At 39.5% G+C, this 20,078-nt stretch overlaps 1 protein-coding gene across 4 annotated transcripts in view; it reads right to left on the bottom strand.

Moving 5' to 3' along the window:
• The window catches only part of ENTREP2 (endosomal transmembrane epsin interactor 2), a 545,857-nt gene that overhangs the window by 483,527 nt on the left and 42,252 nt on the right, over nt 1-20,078 (bottom strand). Inside the window, exon 2 of one of the 4 annotated variants that reach the window (XM_047737130.1) lies at nt 16,146-16,236. The exons of the other annotated variants lie outside the window; for them this stretch is intronic. Within the exon in view, the coding sequence (XP_047593086.1) occupies nt 16,146-16,178 (33 nt within the window). The 5' untranslated portion in view covers nt 16,179-16,236. The remainder of the gene's footprint in view (nt 1-16,145; nt 16,237-20,078) is intronic. 4 annotated transcript variants of the gene reach the window in all.

The following is a 20,078-nucleotide window of genomic DNA, read 5'->3' as shown; positions in this document are numbered from 1 at the left end:
TACAACAGGCCCTTCCCCCAGAAGATCAACAAGAAACCCAGCCAGGACCAAGTTCACCAACCAAGGAGTGCAGTTTCAATACCAAGGAGAGCAGCGGAATTCCAGAGGAGGAGAAAGCAAAGCACAGAACTCATGGCTTTCTCCCCATGATTCTTTAGCCTTGCAGTTAATTTTTTTTTCTTTTTCAATTTTTTTTCTCTTCTTCTGCTAAATTTTTTTAACTTTTACCCTTTTCTTTTTTAACTTTTTTTAACTAGTTTATCTAATATATATATTTTTTTTTTCCTTTTTATATTTTTTCCTTATTGGTTTTATTTTTTTAATTGTTTCTTTTTTTTTTTTCTTTCTGAACCTCTTTTATCCCCTTTCTCCCCCCTCACGAATTGGGATCTCTTCTGATTTGGCTAAAGCATATTTTCCTGGGGTTGTTGCCACCCTTTTAGTATTTTACTTGCTCCTTCATATACTCTTATCTGGACAAAATGACAAGGCGGAAAAATTCACACACAAAAAAGAACAAGAGGCAGTACCGAAGGCTAGGGAACTAATCAATACAGACATTGGTAATATGTCAGATATAGAGTTCAGAATGACAATTCTCAAGGTTCTAGCTGGGCTCGAAAAAGGCATGGAAGATATTAGAGAAACCCTCTCGGGAGAGATAAAAGCCCTTTCTGGAGAAATAAAAGAACTAAAATCTAACCAAGTTGAAATCATAAAAACTATTAATGAGGTGCAATAAAAAATGGAGGCTCTCACTGCTAGGATAAATGAGGCAGAAGAAAGAATTAGTGATATAGAAGACCAAATGACAGAGAATAAAGAAACTGAGCAAAAGAGGGACAAACAGCTACTGGACCATGAGGGGAGAATTCGAGAGATAAGTGACACCATAATACAAAACAACATTAGAATAATTGGGATTCCAGAAGAAGAGGAAACGGAGAGGGGAGCAGAAGGTATATTGGAGAGAATTATTGGAGAGAATTTCCCCAATATGGCAAAGGGAACAAGCATCAAAATCCAGGAGGTTCAGAGAACCCCCCTCAAAATCAATAAGAATAGGTCCACACCCCATCACCTAATAGTAAAATTTACAAGTCTTAGTGACAAAGAGAAGATCCTGAGAGCATCCTGGGAAAAGAAGTCTGTAACATACAATGGTAAAAATATTAGATTGGCAGCAGACTTATCCACAGAGACCTGGCAGGCCAGAAAGAGCTGGCATGATATATTCAGAGCACTAAACAAGAAAAACATGCAGCCAAGAATACTATATCCAGCTAGGCTATCATTGAAAATAGAAGAAGAGATTAAAAGCTTCCAGGACAAACAAAAACTGAAAGAATTTGCAAATACCAAACCAGCTCTACAGGAAAATTTGAAAGGGGTCCTCTAAGCAAAGAGAGACCCTAAAAGTAGTAGATCAGAAAGAAACAGAGACAATATACAATAACAGTCACCTTACAAGCAATACAATGGCACTAAATTCATATCTCTCAATACTTACCCTGAATGTTAATGGGCTAAATGCCCCAATCAAAAGACACAGGGTATCAGAATGGATAAAAAAACAAAACCCATCTATATGTTGCCTACAAGAAACTCATCTTACACCCGAAGACACCTCCAGGTTTAAAGTGAGGGGGTGGAAAAGAATTTACCATGCTAATGGACATCAGAAGAAAGCAGGAGTGGGAACCCTTATATCAGATCAATTAGATTTTTAAGCCAAAGACTATAATAAGAGATGAGGAAGGACACTATATCATACTCAAAGGAACTGTCCAACAAGAAGATCTAACAATTTTAAATATCTATGCCCCTAACGTGGGAGCAGCCAACTATATGAACCAATTAATAACAAAATCAAATAAACACATCGACAATAATACAATAATAGTAGGGGATTTTAACACTCCCCTCACTGAAATGGACAGATCATCCAAGCAAAAAATCAATAAGGAAATAAAGGCCTTAAATGACACACTGAACCAGATGGACATCACAGATATATTCAGAACATTTCATCCCAAAGCAACAGAATACACATTCTTCTCTATTGCACACGGAACATTCTCCAGAATAGATCACATTCTTGGTCCTAAATCAAGTCTCAACCAGTATCAAAAGATTGGGATCATTCCCTGCATATTTTCAGACAATGCTCTGAAGCTAGAACTCAATAACAAGAGGAAATTTGGAAAGAACCCAAATACATGGAGACTAAACAGCATCCTTCTAAAGAATGAATGGGTCAACCAGGAAATTAAAGAAGAATTGAAAAAATTCATGGAAACAAATGATAATGAAAACACAATGGTTCAGAATCTGTGGGACACGACAAAGGCAGTCCTGAGAGGAAAATATATAGCGGTACAAGCCTTCCTCAAGAAACAAGAAAGGTCTCAGGTACACAACCTAACCCTACACCTAAAGGAGCTGGAGAAAGAACAAGAAAGAAACCCTAAACCCAGCAGGAGAAATCATAAAGATCAGAGCAGAAATCAATGAAATAGAAACCAAAAAAACAATAGAACAAATCAACGAAACTAGGAGCTCGTTCTTTGAAAGAATTAATAAGATTGATAAACCCCTGGCCATACTTATCAAAAAGAAAAGAGAAAGGACCCAAATAAATAAAATCATGAATGAAAGAGGAGAGATCACAACGAACACCAAAGAAATACAGACAATTATAAGAACATACTATGAGCAACTCTATGCCAACAAATTTGACAATCTGGAAGAAATGGATGCATTCCTAGAGACATATAAACTACCACAACTGAACCAGGAAGAAATGGAAAGCCTGAACAGACCCATAACCAGTAAGGAGATTGAAACAGTCATCAAAAATCTCCAAACAAACAAAAGCCCAGGGCCAGATGGCTTCCCGGGGGAATTCTACCAAACATTTAAAGAAGAACTAATTCCTATCTCCTGAAACTGTTCCAAAAAATAGAAATGGAAGGAAAACTTCCAAACTCATTTTATGAGGCCAGCATCACCTTGATCCCAAAACCAGACAAGGATCCCATCAAAAAAGAGAACTACAGACCAATATCCTTGATGAACACAGATGCAAAAATTCTCGCCAAAATACTAGCCAATAGGATTCAACAGTACATTAAAAGGATTATTCACCACGACCAAGTGGGATTTATTCCAGGGCTGCAAGTTGGTTCAACATCCGCAAATCAATCAATGTGATACAACACATTAATAAAAGAAAGAACAAGAACCATATGATACTCTCCATAGATGCTGAAAAAGCATTTGACAAAGTACAGCATCCCTTCCTGATCAAAACTCTCAAAGTGTAGGGATAGAGGGCACATACCTCAATATTATCAAAGCCATCTATGAAAAACCCACCGCAAATAGCATTCTCAATGGAGAAAAACTGAAAGCTTTTCCGCTAAGGTCAGGAACACGGCAGGGATGTCCGTTATCACCCCTGCTATTCAACATAGTACTAGAAGTCCTAGCCTCTGCAATCAGACAACAAAAGGAAATTAAAGGCATCCAAATCGGCAAAGAAGAAGTCAAACTATCACTCTTTGCAGATGATATGATACTCTATGTGCAAAACCCAAAAGACTCCACTCCAAAACTGCTAGAACTTGTACAGGAATTCAGTAAAGTGTCAGGATATAAAATCAATGCACAGAAATCAGTTGCATTTCTATATACCAACAACAAGACAGAAGAAAGAGAAATTAAGGAGTCCATCCCATTTACAATTGCACCCAAAACTATAAGATACCTAGGAATAAACCTAACCAAAGAGACTAAGAATCTATCTCAGAAAACTATAAAGTACTCATGAAAGAAATTGAGGAAGACACAAAGAAATGGAAAAATGTTCCATGCTCCTGGATTGGAAGAATAAATATTGTGAAAATGTCTATGCTACCTAAAGCAATCTACACATTAATGCAATTCCTATCAAAGTACCATCCATTTCTTTGAAAAAAATGGAACAACTAATCCTAAAATTTATATGGAACCAGAAAAGACCTCGAATAGCCAAAGGAATATTGAAAAAGAAAGCCAAAGTTGGTGGCATCACAATTCCGGACTTCAAGCTCTATTACAAAGCTGTCATCATCAAGACAGCATGGTACTGGCACAAAAACAGACACATAGATCAATGGAACAGAATAGAGAGCCCAGAAATAGACCCTCAACTCTATGGTCAACTCATCTTCGACAAAGCAGGAAAGAATGTCAATGGAAAAAAGACAGCCTCTTCAATACATGGTGTTGGAAAATTGGACAGCCACATGCAGAAAAATGAAATTGGATCATTTCCTTACACCACACACAAAAATAGACTCAAAATGGATGAAGGATCTCAATGTGAGAAAGGAATCCATCAAATCCTTGAGGAGAACACAGGCAGCAACCTCTTCGACCTCAGCCGCAGAAACATCTTCCTAGGAACATCACCAAAGGCAAGGGAAGCAAGGGCAAAAATGAACTTTTGGGATTTTATCAAGATCAAAAGCTTTTGCACAGCAAAGGAAACAGTTAAAAAACCAAAAGACAACTGACAGAATGGGAGAAGATATTTGCAAACGACATATCAGATAAAGGGCTAGTGTCCAAAATCTATAAAGAACTTAGCAAACTCAACACCCAAAGAACAAATAATCCAATCAAGAAATGGGCAGAGGACATGAACAGACATTTCTGCAAAGAAGACATCCAGATGGCCAACAGACACATGAAAAAGTGCTCCATATCACTCGGCATCAGGGAAATACAAATCAAAACCACCATGAGATATCACCTCACACCAGTCAGAATGGCTAAAATTAACAAGTCAGGAAATGACAGATGCTGGTGAGGATGCGGAGAAAGGGGAACCCTCCTACACTGTTGGTGGGAATGCAAGCTGGTGCAACCACTCTGGAAAACAGCATGGAGGTTCCTCAAAATGTTGAAAATAGAACTACCCTATGACCCTGCAATTGCACTGCTGGGTATTTACCCTAAAGATACGAACATAGTGATCCGAAGGGGCACATGCACCCGAATGTTTATAGCAGCAATGTCTACAATAGCCAAACTATGGAAAGAACCTAGATGTCCACCTACAGACGAATGGATAAAGAAGATGTGGTATATATACACAATGGAATACTATGCAGCCATCAAAAGAAATGAAATCTTGCCATTTGCGACGACGTGGATGGAACTAGAGGGTATCATGCTTAGCGAAATAAGTCAATCGGAGAAAGACAACTATCATATGATCTCCCTGATATGAGGGAGAGGAGATGCAACATGGGGGGTCGAGGGGGTAGGAGAAGAGTAAATGAAACAAGATGGGATTGGGAGGGAGACAAACCATAAGTGACTCTTAATCTCACAAAACAAACTGAGGGTTGATGGGGGGAGGGGGTTGGAAGAGGGGGGGTGGGGTTATGGATATTGGGGAGGGTATGTATATATGTTTATAAAATTAAAAAAAAAAGGCCCCAGGACTAGATGGCTTCACTGGAGACTTCTACTAAACTTTAAAGAGGAATGAATTAACACCTATCCTTAACAAACTCGCAAAAACAGGAGAGGGAATAATTTCCAAGTCATTCTGTAAAAGTAGTATTACTCTGATACCAAAATTCACAAAACTACCACAAGAAAACTACAGAACAATATTCCTTATAAATAATACCGAAATGCTCTTAACAAAATATTAGGACACTATATCTAGCAACTTACAAGAAGTATTGCACAGCATGACCAACAGGAATGCAAAGTTGATTTAACACATAAAAATTAGTCAATACAGTAGAAAATATCAATAGAAAACAGGGAGAGCAAACAATATGGTTGTCTCAATAGACACAATAAAAACACTTAAAAACTCCCAACACCCTTCCATGATTATAAAAAAAATAAACCTCAAATAAAAGGAATAGAAAAACTACTCCAAAATAAAAAGAAACATCTTCAACCCAATAAAGGGCATCTACAAAGAACATACAGCTTACTGAAAGATTTCTGCCTTAAGATTAAGAAAAAAACAAGAATACCTGCTCTCATCACCTGCTTTCTTTTATTCAACACTGTACTGGCAGTTCTAGCCAGGACAATACGGCAGGAAAATGAAATAAAAAGTAAAAAAAAAAAAAAAAAAAAAGAAAGAAAGAAAGAAAGGATGAATCCCCAAGTTTTGTAGCAACATGGACGGGACTGGAAGAGATTATGCTGAGTGAAATAAGTCAAGCAGAGAGAGTCAATTATCATATGGTTTCACTTATTTGTGGAGCATAACAAATAGCATGGAGGACAAGGGGAGATGGAGAGGAGAAGGGAGTTGAGGGAAATTGGAAGGGGAGATGAACCATGAGAGACTATGGACTCTGAAAAACGATCTGAGAATTTTGAAGGGGTGGGGGGTGGGAGGTTGGGGGCACCAGGTGGTGGGTATTGTAGAGGGCACGGATTGCATGGAGCACTGGGTGTGGTGCAAAAATAATGAATACTGTTATGCTGAAAAAAAAAAAAAATTTAAAAAAAAAAAAAGAGCCTTAAAAAAAAAAAAAAAAAAAAAGTAAAACCCTGTTTGCATGACATGATCTTCTAGATACAAAATCTGAAGGAACCCACAAAGATACCATTAGACCTAATAAATAAGGTCAGCCAGGTTTCAAGATACAAAATGGACATTAAAAATTGATAATATTTCTGTAAATGTATAATAAACAATTCGAAAATAAGTTTAAGAAAATCCATTTACAATAACATAAAAAATAAAATAGGAATAAACTTAACAAAAAAGATACAAGACTTACATGCTGAAAACTACAAAACATCACTTTTTGTTTTACACAATAAATTTATTATATGTAATACATATACATATATTATATATTATATACATATTACTTATAATTGATAAATTTATAATTAATCTGTTAGTTATGATTAATTATATATCATATATAATAAATTAATAGTTTATTGTTTTATACAAATTAAGACAAATTAAAGAAAACTCAAATAAATGGAAAGATATACCAGGTTTTTGGACTAAAGGATTTAATATTGTCTAGATGGCAATATTCCCCAAATTAATCTACAAATTCAACATAATCTCAAATTTTCTATAAAAGTGGACAGCATGGATTCTATAATTTATATAGAAATGCTAAAAAAAAAAAAAGAAAGAAAGAAAAAAGAAATGCTAGGGACCAGAATAGCAAGATTCCCATTTTCTGCTTTCAAAGCTTACTATAAAGCTACAGTAATTAACAGGATGGTTCTGGCATAAGGGCAGATATACAAATCAATGGAAAAGAAGTAAGAGTCCAAAATGAAACTTATATTTATGGTAAACTGATTTCAACAGGAATGCCAAAAAAATTCAATGTGGAAAATAGTCTTTTCAATAAACAATGCTGGGATAAGTAGATAATCATATGCAAAAGAATTAAAACTGAACCTGTCTGACACCATAATCAAAACTTAAGTTAAAATGGATCCAAGACCCAAATATAAGAGCTGAAACTATAAAACTCCTAGAAGAAAACAAAGATGAAAATCTTCATGATCTTGGATTAAATGGAATGGTTATATGTGACACCAAAAGTACAAGCAACCAAATTAAAAAACAGATGAATTGGATCTCATCAAAATTAGAAACTTTGGTTCTTCAATGGATACCATTAAGAAAGTGACAAGACCTGTTATGCTGAAAAAATAAAAAATTAAAAAAAAAAAAAAGAAAGTGACAAGACAGTGCACAGAATTAGAGAAAATATTTGCAAAGCATATATCTGATAAGAACCTAGTCTTCAAACTATAAAGTGAACTCTTAGAACTCAGTAATAAAAAGACAATAGCCCAATTGAAAAATGAGTGAAGTACTCGAATAGACATTTTCCCAAAGAAGATACTCAGATAACAAATAAGCACACAAAACATCTTTAGTCATCAAGGAAAAGCAAATCGAAACCACAATGAGATACCACTTCACAACAACAACCACTTCACAATCATAGCTATAATCAAAAAACTGAAAAATGTTAAGTGTTGGTGAGAATGTGGAGAGACTGGAGCCCAAAACACTTCTGGTAGGAATGTAAAGCAAGGCAACCACTTTGGGAAACAGCAGGCAGTTCCTCAAAATATTAAACAGAATTACACACAACCCAGTCATTCCACTCCTAGGCTCATACCCAAGAGAATGGAAAACATATGTTCATTCTAAATCTTGCACATGAATGTTCCCAGAAGCATTATTCATGGTAGCCAGAAAGTGGAAACTCAAATGTTCATCCAGTGATGAATGGACACACAAAGGTTGTATATCTCTACAATGGAATATTATGCAGCCATAAAATGGAATGAAGTATTGTTACATGCAACAACACATTGCTAAGTGTAAGAGGCCAGATGAAAAAGGCCAAAACTGAGATGTCCTTTAGTAGGTAAATAAATAACAAGGTGAGGTGAATACATCCAAATGGTGAAAAATTCCAATGGATAGAGTACATCATCCACATACAACAGTATGGATGAATCTCAAAGACACTGTGCTGGATGAAAGAAGTGAATCCCAAAGGATTACATACTATATGATTCCATGTACATGACATTGTCAAAAAGCCAAAACTATGGGCATGGAAAACAGATCAATAGTTGGCAAGGGTTGAAGGGGGAATGACTATCAAGGGGTAGCATGCGATAAGGGAGGTTTTTTTAAGGTAATGGAACTGTTCTCTATCTGATGTTGGTGGTGATTACAGGACTCTACACATATTCATAGGACCATGAACACAGAAAACAGAAACAAAACCTAACCACAAACAGAAAGAAACAAAAATAAGTCCTCCTTTCCGGACATGCACATTTTTTTAGTAATTAATTAGAAAAACTTTGCAACTCAAAAAAGAACTTAACTGAGACTGATTTCAAAAATGACCTAATCAAGTCCGTATTTATTAAATCCAAATATTTCCAAATGGGAATATTTAATATGCTATACCAGGGAGAGGTGCACTCTATATACTGAAGTATAAGAATTAATATTTAAGCTTGGATGCAAAAAGTGCAAAAATTGAAATTAAAATTCCATGTGTATGATATAATGTCAAGCTTGGAGGAAAAAAAAGCATTCCTGTAGATTGAATTGAAAGGCTCTTGCAAACATTTCAATCACCTGATAAAAGGAAAAATAAAAGGGAAAAAAATAGGGTCACAATTCCATTCTATCACAGTGAAAGTATCCCTCTTTCAAAAACGAAATGCTCCCCCTCAAGCTTCTAGAAGATGGTGGTTCTACCTTAGTCCCTCTGAATCATTCTCCACAACCCCCACTAACAAATGCCTGGCTTCAAGACAAGCCCCAGCCCATCACCTTTACCTGCCTCCTGAATAAAAACTTGAAAACAGCCAGTTAGCAAGCACCCCATCTCTCCTGGACATTCCAGCATGTGAGCCCCACACCCTTCCAGCACGTCCTTATTTTTCTGTCTTTGCCAGCATAACACCTCCAGATAGCCATGTCTGCTCCCACATTTCCACTCTCTCCTCCATCACCCCATCTGACTTTGTCACCCATCTTCCACAAAACCTGTACTGCAGTGGTCACCAACACCCTCCACATGGTGGAATCCAAATGATACATCTGTTCTGTAGCTCAACTTCTCAGATGTCATCAACCCAACTGGATACATGCTCTCCTTCTGGTCATATTTTCCTCTCACAAGCTCCTTAACATCCTCTTTGTTTCCCCTGATTCGGCCACACTTTGTTGGTTTTCCTTTCTGGCTCTGTCTGCTCTCCTGGGCTTCTAAATAGTAGAATTCTTCAGGATCCAGGTGGAGCCCCTAATTTCTCCACACTCCCCCACTTTGCAGCCCATTTCTCCTCCTATTCCCCATGCCATCAGGATGAACATACTCACCTTGTTCCATTGGTCCAATCTCTTTTGGGTTTCAGGACACTTTCTAATCGGTCAATGAGATCTGAGTTAACATCGCACTAAAAAAAGGTTCCGTGGGAAGGCAAGCTTGAGAAACATGAGCCTGTCCTCAACATAGGAGTAGAAAAACAAGTATGTCTAAAACATTCTTAGGAAAAAAAAAAAAAAAAAGTCAACTAGTTCTCTTTCCTATTTTCACCTGTTTTTTTAATTAAATGTTTTTACTTAAATTCAATTGAATGAACATATACTATACTATTAGTTTCAGAGGTAGAATTGAGTGATACAACCCAGTTTTCTAACAAGACTTGTACCACTTTCTGCTCTTCCTCCCTCACTGAAATTTAGTCCCAGGTGACATGAAACACAGAATTTACAGCTTTAGTCCTAAGTAATTCCCAAGAATTTCCTTACCAGGATGCCAAAGCAGAGAAGCAAAAACAGAAGGGGTCTGCAGGCCCACTAGTCTTGCAACCTCAGTTCTTTAAGGACCATGGAGACACTGGATGAAAGATGGAATCCCCTCCTCAGAAAAATGAAAACATGCCCAAAACCCAGGCCTCTGTGTAAAATTTCAAGGGTCCAAACCCTCAGGCTGGCTCACTCCCTAACCCATGGACTCAAGCTAAGCCTCCTATGCTGATTCTTGGTGGGGAGACCTCCACTCTTTCAGGCTTCCCATGTTGGTCTCCCAACAAAGTAAGCCCAATGCCAATAACAGTGTACACCATAACTGAGACCTCTCAGCCCAGGGATCAGCCCTACAGACACCGCAGACTCGTTCATTTAACAAATATATCCTGAGCTCATCCTACATTCTAGGTGCTCTTGTACTCGGAGAAGATAGACTCGGTGAGCCCTTCCCTCAGGAAGGAGGTAACCTGGTGAATGGAATTATTGATGCTGGTCATCAGTAGTGTCATTTTATAGCATTTGAGACTCCACTCCATAAAAATCCCATCCAGATTTATAAAGCAACTCTATACCCTTCAAAATTAGAAACTACAGTCTCAATGTGAGGGTTGACCAAAAAAAAAAAAAAAAAAGAGGGAAGATGAGCTGAAAGAGCAGCCACATGTCCTTCTAAACGAATGAAAAGATGCTCATCCTCTTGGCTCACCACTCCCAGGAGAAATCGAGCCGCTATTACCCAAGTGAGAGTCACACATTCCTGCCCAGCATGCCTAGAGTCACAGCCATCTGGCACAATGGCCTTGTGCCCACTCAAAAGATAACAAGCCAGTTTCAAATGGTAAAGAAACCCAAAAATAAAGATGTAAAAACAGTGCCCCTAAAATGAGCCAAATTATACTTCCTCAGAAAACTCATCCTCTGATGGTAAATCAAGTCCAGAAGTCTTATTACAAAGAATTAGAATTCTAGATAGTAAGAGGATTAGTTCCACGATGAAAGCCTATATGCCAAAGCTGTTTTGTAATTCACTTCATTACAGATCTCTACACTCGAAAATTACATTTTTGTGTTTCAAATAGAAAAAAAATTAAGAAGCAGTCTAAGCTCTATCAAAAGGAAAATGGTTACATAGATTACATTCGTACAATATAGTAATATGTAGCCATTAAAAATAACTACATAAAACTCTGTATATTACTCAAGTGCTATGTGTTGTTTTATCTGCCTTAAACTCTATTTTTCTTAAAAATTCTCCTTCATCTCATGTGACTCTACTTGGAACTTCCAATTGTACTCTTTCTACATGCTCCCCCATCCCCAGCCACATGAAATAAATCTATTAGAGTCTGGGGCGCCAGGTGGCTCAGTGGGTTAAAGCCTCTGCCTTCAGCTCAGGTCATGATCTCAAGGTCCTGGGATTGAGACCTGCATCGGGTTCTCTGGTCGGCAGGGAGCCTGCTTCCCCTTCTCTCTGTCTGCCTCTCTGCCTGCTTGTGATCTCTGTCAAATAAATAAATAAAATATTTTTTTAAAAAATCTATTAGAGTCTTCCCTAGGATTTCCCAACCTGGAAAGCAAAAGCGTCTCACATGTCCAGTTAAGAGGCTGTAAGTGCATGAGCTCCCAAGAACTTCAAGTAGCAAAAGTCCACATAAAGGGGCAGGGTGTGTGTGTGTGTGTGTGTGTGTGTACACACACACATGCACATGGCTGTTCCAGTATAGACATAGGAAGGCTATAGTTCACACAGTTTATAATAGGGTGGAAGGCAAAGAGAGAGGAAATTCTACTTTGTGAAATTCAAGGGAAGTTCTAGGATTATTGGTGGTATTTTTCTTTCTCTTTAATATTTTCAAATTAAAGGAAAGGTACCATAGTTTATCACTGACAATACCCTCAAGTTGCATTCTATAACTCTGCTATGAGTCAGTTATTGGGACTAGGAAGATATTTTCCCAAAGAAACCATGCTATAAACAGCTGAGGTTAGATCCCAAGCCAAACCCATAAATACTTATTTAAACCATGATTTACTTTAGGGAAATTACGTTTTTTTAAAGTCCTTCCTTTGTGCCAGACATTATGTCTTCTAAAAACATTAACTCGTTTATTTCTCAAAACAATCCCGGACAGGGTTTGATTTCCTGAAAGAGGCAGCTGTAAGGTTTGGGATAACCTGCCACCTAGAGTTTCGGGATAGGTTTCTCCCATCTCCATAAACTTACCTACAACTATGACATTCCCAACTTAAGAGTTCAAAGGGGGAGAAAAGGCAGAGCTCTCTGTGAACAGAAACGAGTCTGTCAGTGTGCATTCTGGACCCTGATTCTCCACTGGTTTCTTCATTATCCTCCTCTCTCAACTATCTGTACAAACTCCATCATGCCTCTCCCTCAAGCCAGCCTCCACTCCCACCTCCTTGTCTCCCAACTTCCCACACATCTTCCCCTCTTCATTCCCCCTCACACCATCCAGCTTCTGCTCCAACTGCTCTAGACAATTTGCCCTCGATCTTTTCTTCGCCAAACCTAATTAGAACCATTTCAGTCCTTAAATGGTCTGACCTCTGCGCGGTGTAGGGCACACTGGTCATGCCCTCCTCTGGTTCCTGTGATACTTCTCTCTTCTTGTTCTCCTCAGACTTCTTAGACCATTCTCCCCATCTCCTATTCTCATTTTCTCTTTGTTTTCCTTAAAATACCATAGTTCTCTGGAGTTCTGTCCTCAGCCATGAGTTTCTCTCATCATGCGAAGTAACTATGTCTACTTCCACAGCCTGAGCCATCCCCCCTAAGCAAAGATTCCCAAATCTTTACCTAGAGGACCTACCAAGAACAACCCAGGTGTTCACCACAGGAGCCTCAGGTGTCTCAGTTCTAACAATCCCCAGATGAACTCAAGATCCATTCTCAACCTCTCCTCCTGGCTCTGTTTCTAACTCATTTTAGAAAAGCTTCATGATCATCATCGTACTAGTCTTCAGACTTCCAAGTGCTGTCATGTGCTTTCTTCTCCTTAATCCTCACTGAAAACCTCTGGACAGGCATGAACAGACACTGTGTTTAAAGAGTACCCAGAATTTGTTTTGATCAGGTCTGGTTAGACATACAGGCACAAAATGCTCTCCATGAAGGAAGAAGTTTGACCCACAGTTGCCTAGAAACAGGAGGCACACCACACCACAGAGGGGTCAGTCGTGGGGGGGCGGGGGGAAGAGGGGGATGCGTGGGCGAGTCTTTGCTGTGGTTTCCATGGGAAGGATCAGGTGAGTCAGAGTAAACAGACTTAAGAACAGCTACTTTGAAAGATTTCAGGGGCTCTGGGTGTAGGGGCTGTACCTAGTTGTCTGGTAACTGACCCTGGGATGGGTAAAGCAGGTAGAAAGGTAGAGAGTGGCCCACGGTGTGGGAGTCCAATAGAGCAGGTGCTTGGGGGACATACACTCTGGATTGGTTAGTTTGTAACTTGAGAGACATGCTTTCAGGCAAGCCATTTGCTAACTCTAGGAGTTAGCTAGCACTGGGAGGGGCATCTTTCCAGGGTCAGCAAGGTCCCAATGTCAAACCCTCAAAATATAAAAAGTAAAAAAACATGAGAAATACACACTCCCTGTCTTACACAGAATGACATCCAGAGATATTCACCAATTTGACTAAGTTCCAATGGGCTAACAGAAATTCTACCTTAGAGTTCACACAGCATTTACATACATCACCTCATTTCAGATCTCACAAGAACTTTGAAGCATAGCAGCTTTATTTATGCCCATTCTGCATCTGAGGAAAATGGAAGCTCAAAAAGGCTAAAGAGTTTTCTTTCAGTCACCTGACTAAAGAGAGGCAGCACTACAAGTAAGCCAGACCCTCTCTTCCAGCCCTATCCCTGAGGGCTTTACCACACAGCCTCCGTAGACATTGGCTCCCACTGGGAAAATTCATAAGTATGAGGTTCCTGGGTATAGATGGTCCCTCTCAGTTATATGAGGCCTGGCTGGGGCTGCCCTTTCTGTTCACGCCTCCAACACTCAGATATGCTGAAGGCACCTCAGTGGAGAGGAGGTGCTCCAGAACATACATTTTTATTCCAGAAGAAGACTTCAGAATCAGTCTTGAGCAATCTTCTCATACCAAGGAACAGGACTAAACAAGTTCCCTGAGCCTCGCTCTACAGCAGAAGATCTTAAGGCTCTTGTGAGACAGACTCTGGGTTATCATATGACCATGTCATTCCTGGAATTTGAGGAGCAATGGCCAGGCCAGGAATGGTAGCCATCTTCAATATAAGCAGTGCTAACCTTGAGATGTTAATTTGGCTGCAACACCTATTTATATAATAATCTCAGCCTAAAACTCCCCTCCATGCTTAAACCCAAGGTGTTTCTCCATTGTTCTGATGGACACCAAGTGACCCAGCACTGCACCCACCAGGCCAGTTGTGGGGACTTTAGTGTGTCCAGACCTTTACCCAGAGCTGCCCTCATTTGGGGAAATTATGCCCTGATGACAAGGCCACTCCAGCACAGTATCCCGCAGGGGCAGCTGTCATGTCCATGGTGATGGTAGGTAGAGGTGCAAGTATCTGGACATTCATTACATATCTTAGTGGGAGACTTGCCTGAGCATCAAAATACATATTATTTTATTGAAAATTACTTTCCTTTTTTTTTTAGACTACATTTAGTGTTTTATAATGCTATTTGAAATCCTACCTGAGAGAGTACACTGGACTTTCTAGGACTTTCATTTGGGGACACAATAAAAATATTGTAACCGAGGCCTGTGGGATCTGACAGGGTTTGGCCACAAACCCAGAGCAGGCTCTGGCCAAATACCTCCTGCGGCCTTTCCTCTGGGCCCTGTCCTAGATCCTGTCCAGCTCCTATTCAGAGCTCACATATAGACTCATCTCCAAAACAGCTCCCTCAACAGGCTTTTATCATCGATAAAGAACAGAGAAGAAAAGAGAGAAGCATGTTGCTTTATTCTTCCTCTTAGTATCTACAACCATAGGTGAAGAAATGGATGCCCCAGTGTGGTTGTGCCATACTTTCAAGTTTTCCTCTCCTCTACAATGGCTCTCTATCATTCTTGCCTTTGCAAATTCCTTATGCATGGCTCTCCTTGAGACAGGGAGTTAGCTGGGGAAGGGAGCAGGCAATTTTGTCTACCAATGATTCATACAACAAACATACTTTAAATGCCTCCTATCTTTTTTTACCAGGACTCCTCACAGACACTCCAAACTTTGAAACTAACCATGAAATTTAAAGTAATTCGGAATTTCACATTAGAAGTGTTTACTACCTGGAAAGTAGGCCATTGTGGAGTATAGCCATCTTCTACCTTCACTAGAGCCTAGGAGATCAAGAAGACTCCTGGTTCAGAGGTCTGGAATCTGAAAGAAAAAAAGCAGGGCCCACCTGGGGAGAACTGAACATAGGAATACGGAGGGCCAGGAGATCAAATGGTTGTATGAAATGTTCATTTTTAATGTTTATCCCATATTAAGGAGTGCGGTTTTAAATTTATTTCACCACGCTGTGATCAAGGGAAAATATTTTCTTCAGAAAATATCACTGGTAAACAAAAAGCTCAAGAAGTGATCTGTGTTTACTAAAACTTTCAAGTACATTTTAATATATTCTGCAAGGATAAAATGTAGTTATGCAAGAAGGAGACAGTGGTTTCTAACTTGCGGTATTCACAGCCCAGATACGCTATGAAAAAAAAAAAATTCTCTTGACGATTTAGGCATCTATTCAGAATCGTAGGCAGAAAACATGGTCATACCTTCCTGCTGGCAGTCACACAAAACCGATGCATCCCACACACTTGTTTTAGTAGCTCCAACACCGGCTGTTCTAGCAACTTCTGAGAGAATCTGCAATCACAGACTGACTGTTGGTCACTGATGTGCCAAACAGCATCATCTTCTAACCTAAAACTAAAATCTCACTTTGACAAATGGGCTGACCAGATTAAGTTAGCCAAACCAATGCTTAAGGCTCAGTTTTGATTCTGAAAACTTTTTTTCTTTTTCTAGAATTTTTTGTTTAGTTTGGTTTAATTTTCTTTTCTCAATGTTCCAAAATTCATTTTTATGCACTACATCCAGTGCTCCATGCAATACATGCCCTCCCTAATACCCACCACCAGGCTCACCCATCCCCCTACCCCCTCCCCTCTAAAACCTTCAGTTTGTTTCTCAGAGTCTACAGTCTCTCATGCTTCATCTCCCCCTCCAATTTCCCCCAATTCACTTCTCCTCTCCTTCTCCCAATGTCCTCTGTGTTATTCCTTATGCTCCACAAGTAAGTGAACAAAAAGCCACCCCACAGAATGGGAGAAGATATTCACAAATGACACTACAGACAAAGGGCTGATATCCAAGATCTATAAAGAACTTCCCAAACTCAACACCCAAAAAATAGATAATCATGTCAAAAAATGGGCAGAAGACATGAACAGACAGTTCTCCAAAGATCATATAAAAATGGCTAGCAGACACATGAAAAAATTAGCCATCATTAGCTAAATGATTAGCCATCAGGGAGATTCAAATCAAAACCACATGAGATTTTGAAAACTTTCGGCATATACTATAATAGCAAATAAGGATTTATATTGTTTTAACAAAAGAGGAGAGACCGCCCAGAGGATTTACCCCTACCAGATTTTAAAACCTACAAAATCCAAGGTCTTTCCAAGAATTAAAAGCAATTCTCAGATCGAAATACTTATACATAAACTCCACTAAAAATACATAAACTCCACATACACACAAAAAGAATAAAAGGTATTAAATAGAAGGACCAAGATTACAGCCAAGATTGTCAACTATCCAAATGAAATTCACTTATGTATTCACCATCCAAAGACAGCAGAGCCTTCCATGCTACTCTGACCTTGATAGGAGCAAGGCAAGATTAACATGCATTGAGTACATGTTCTGTGTACTGTATACAGACCATTTCAGTTAATTCTCTCTGACTGTTGATTTCCTGCAGATAGGCTCCTTATCAGCACAGCATAGTTGCAGAAATGGAGGCTCAGCGACACACCCAAGGCTGCTCAGGCAGGAAGCACGAGTTGTGTCTAAAAAGACCTCCATTCTCTTTGAGTGTATCATAGCTATCTGATCGCGAATCCACAGCACACCAAACTTCAACTCTCCAAAAATGTTTCCACCAAATTATGTTTTTCTCATTTCTTAAAAACTGCACATTTTGGTTGCAGTAAGCGGTAGTCACTTTAAATATCAGACATCAGAACCAGAAAGAGGTGCTCTGGACTGCTGAGGCGGTGGTTACCAGTGGGGGAAGGAGAAGCAGTAGCTGAAGGAGTGACTAGGGACACAATTGCTGGACTAGACTCAGGGACAAGAAATACCTCTTTCAGTTTTTCTGCATGAAATCCTTCCAAGTCTCCTCTGTCCCCCTTGCAAGAATTTCAATTTCACCGTGGACTATAAGAATCCCAAGCAGTTTACGCAGCCCAGAAAATCTGGGGAAAGGTCCTTCATGGTCACCATTGAGCCTCTTGTATCCCAGGTCCAGATGGTCCATTCCAAAGGGACTGTGGCAAGGATTCTGTCTCCCCCCATCTATGGTCATCTTCACCATGGAATCCCCCCTTTTCAAATGAGCTGATCTGACACCCCAGTAAAAAAACAAGAGGCTGGCATTTCTCCCCTATAGCAAGGGAACCTCTCACTTGGGCAGACTGCAGCTCTGTGCTCTCTTTGGGGGTAAAAAGAAAGGAAATACCACTCATTCGTCAGCAAAGGGCCACCAGCAGACCACAGAGGGCCCAAGCAATGAGAAACAGGACAACATGTGGGTCTGTTTTCTACCTCTTCAGTTGTGCTATGTCAGGGTCCCAGGACTCTCCATGCATGACTTGGAAACTGCAGAAGATGCATTACATTGGACTGTATGCTACTGCCAAATTGGACCATATGTGACCCAAAAATTGTGACTTTGTACCTTCAACCAAAGCCCACACTAGTGCAGTTACCCCCTGGTTAAAAAAAAAAAAAAAAAAAAAGAGGATGGGCTTTCATGGGAATGTTTGAGCCAACCAAACTCTGGTTTCAATCCTTAGGTTACAATCCTAAATACTGGGAAGTGATTTCTGCATTGGGGTCTTTAAGAGGATGGGTTTTCACCTAACTAAAATGGGATGGGTTTCATGGTAATACTGGGTTAGACTTTGTAAATGTGGCTCATGAGTTCCAAACCTAAAATGGAAAACTAGGCTTCCAGGGTATTATGATTATTGGTTTGTACTTCACTATTTTATTTACATCCCTCCTTGCTCTGAAAAATATTCAGGTGTTTTTATTTCACCATGAATAAAAGGGATGCTTTAGCAACAGAATAGCAGAAAAGGATAAAGAAGTGTACTTCTTTTTTTTTTTCAAAGATTTTATTTATTTATTTGACAGAGATCACAAGTAGGCAGAGAAGCAGGCAGAGAGAGATAGGAGGAAGCAGACTCTCTGCTGAGCAGAGATCCCGATGCGGGGCTCGATCCCAGGACCCTGGGATCATGACCTGAGCCGAAGGCAGAGACTTTAACCCACTGAGCCACCCAGGCGCCCCAAGAAGTGTACTTCTTCAACGTCTATAAATGACCCACATTAGGTGTCTAAGTTTGGAAAATACTTAATCTCTTTCAGCAATGAAATGCCAAAATTCTTTTAAAGGCTGAGGGCTTATTTATGTTAAGTAGGAGAGGAGTTAAACCTCTGGCAGCCTCAGTCCATCAGAGGTGCCCCTACAAAGAATGTGGTAAGCATATCACAAGGCATCATGGAGAAGGAACTTTAACTGCACCTTAGTGGTAGTTAAGTTCTGAGGCATGGTTATCACCACACTAAGGCCAGAGTCTAAGTTTTCCTGATCGAGAGGAAATGAGAAAAATAAGCACCAATAAGTATCTGTAGCCAATGGGATGAATGAATGAATGAATGTACACTGTCTACTCTTCCAACAAGATAATGTATTACATGTAAAGAACTATCCTTAAAATTAAAACCTGAAGGTCCTCTATAACTTTCTTATTAAAATATCCTTTTTTAATGTAATGAAATGATGTGAAAGAAGACCACAGTTTCACTCTGAAAAAACAAAGTTAGCAGCCTTATATTGGACACCAAAATATTCTTGAACTTTTACTGGATTACAAAATTTGACAATGGGGAATCCACTGCTTTGGAGCACTGATTATAATCTTTATAAGAGGAGTTGGGATCAGAGACACATGGTCTGGCCAGAAAACATCCCCTGAACACAGGGTTGGAGACCCAGTAGACAACCTACCGAACAGCCACGTTTTCTTCTTCACAGGGAGAATCCCCAGGTTTGTTCATCCTTTTCCCATGTGACTCAAGCTCAAGTACCTCTACCTCCAGCTCCAGGGAAGGGTTACTAAGCAGCCCACTCCCCTTGCCTGTGACTGATTAGGGATGAGCACATGACCAATGAGACATGAGGGGAAATCTAATGGAAGATTCCTGGGAAAGATTTCTTTGCCAATAAGAAGAGACACAGAAATAAGCAATTCTTCTCCTGTTGGACACTGTCCTCTCTGACTGCAATGCCTAGAGCTACAGCAGCCATCTAGCCTGAAGACAAGCCATGACATTCTTAACAGCAGAAAAGAAAAGTGGAAGGAACCTGGGTCCTTCATGATGTCACTCAGGCACTAAATTAACAACCT

Source organism: Lutra lutra, chromosome 7 (assembly GCF_902655055.1).
Source record: "Lutra lutra chromosome 7, mLutLut1.2, whole genome shotgun sequence".
Taxonomy (NCBI): domain Eukaryota; kingdom Metazoa; phylum Chordata; class Mammalia; order Carnivora; family Mustelidae; genus Lutra; species Lutra lutra.
The sequence above is the reverse complement of the archived record's forward strand: the minus strand, read 5'-3'. Positions and strand labels throughout refer to the sequence as shown.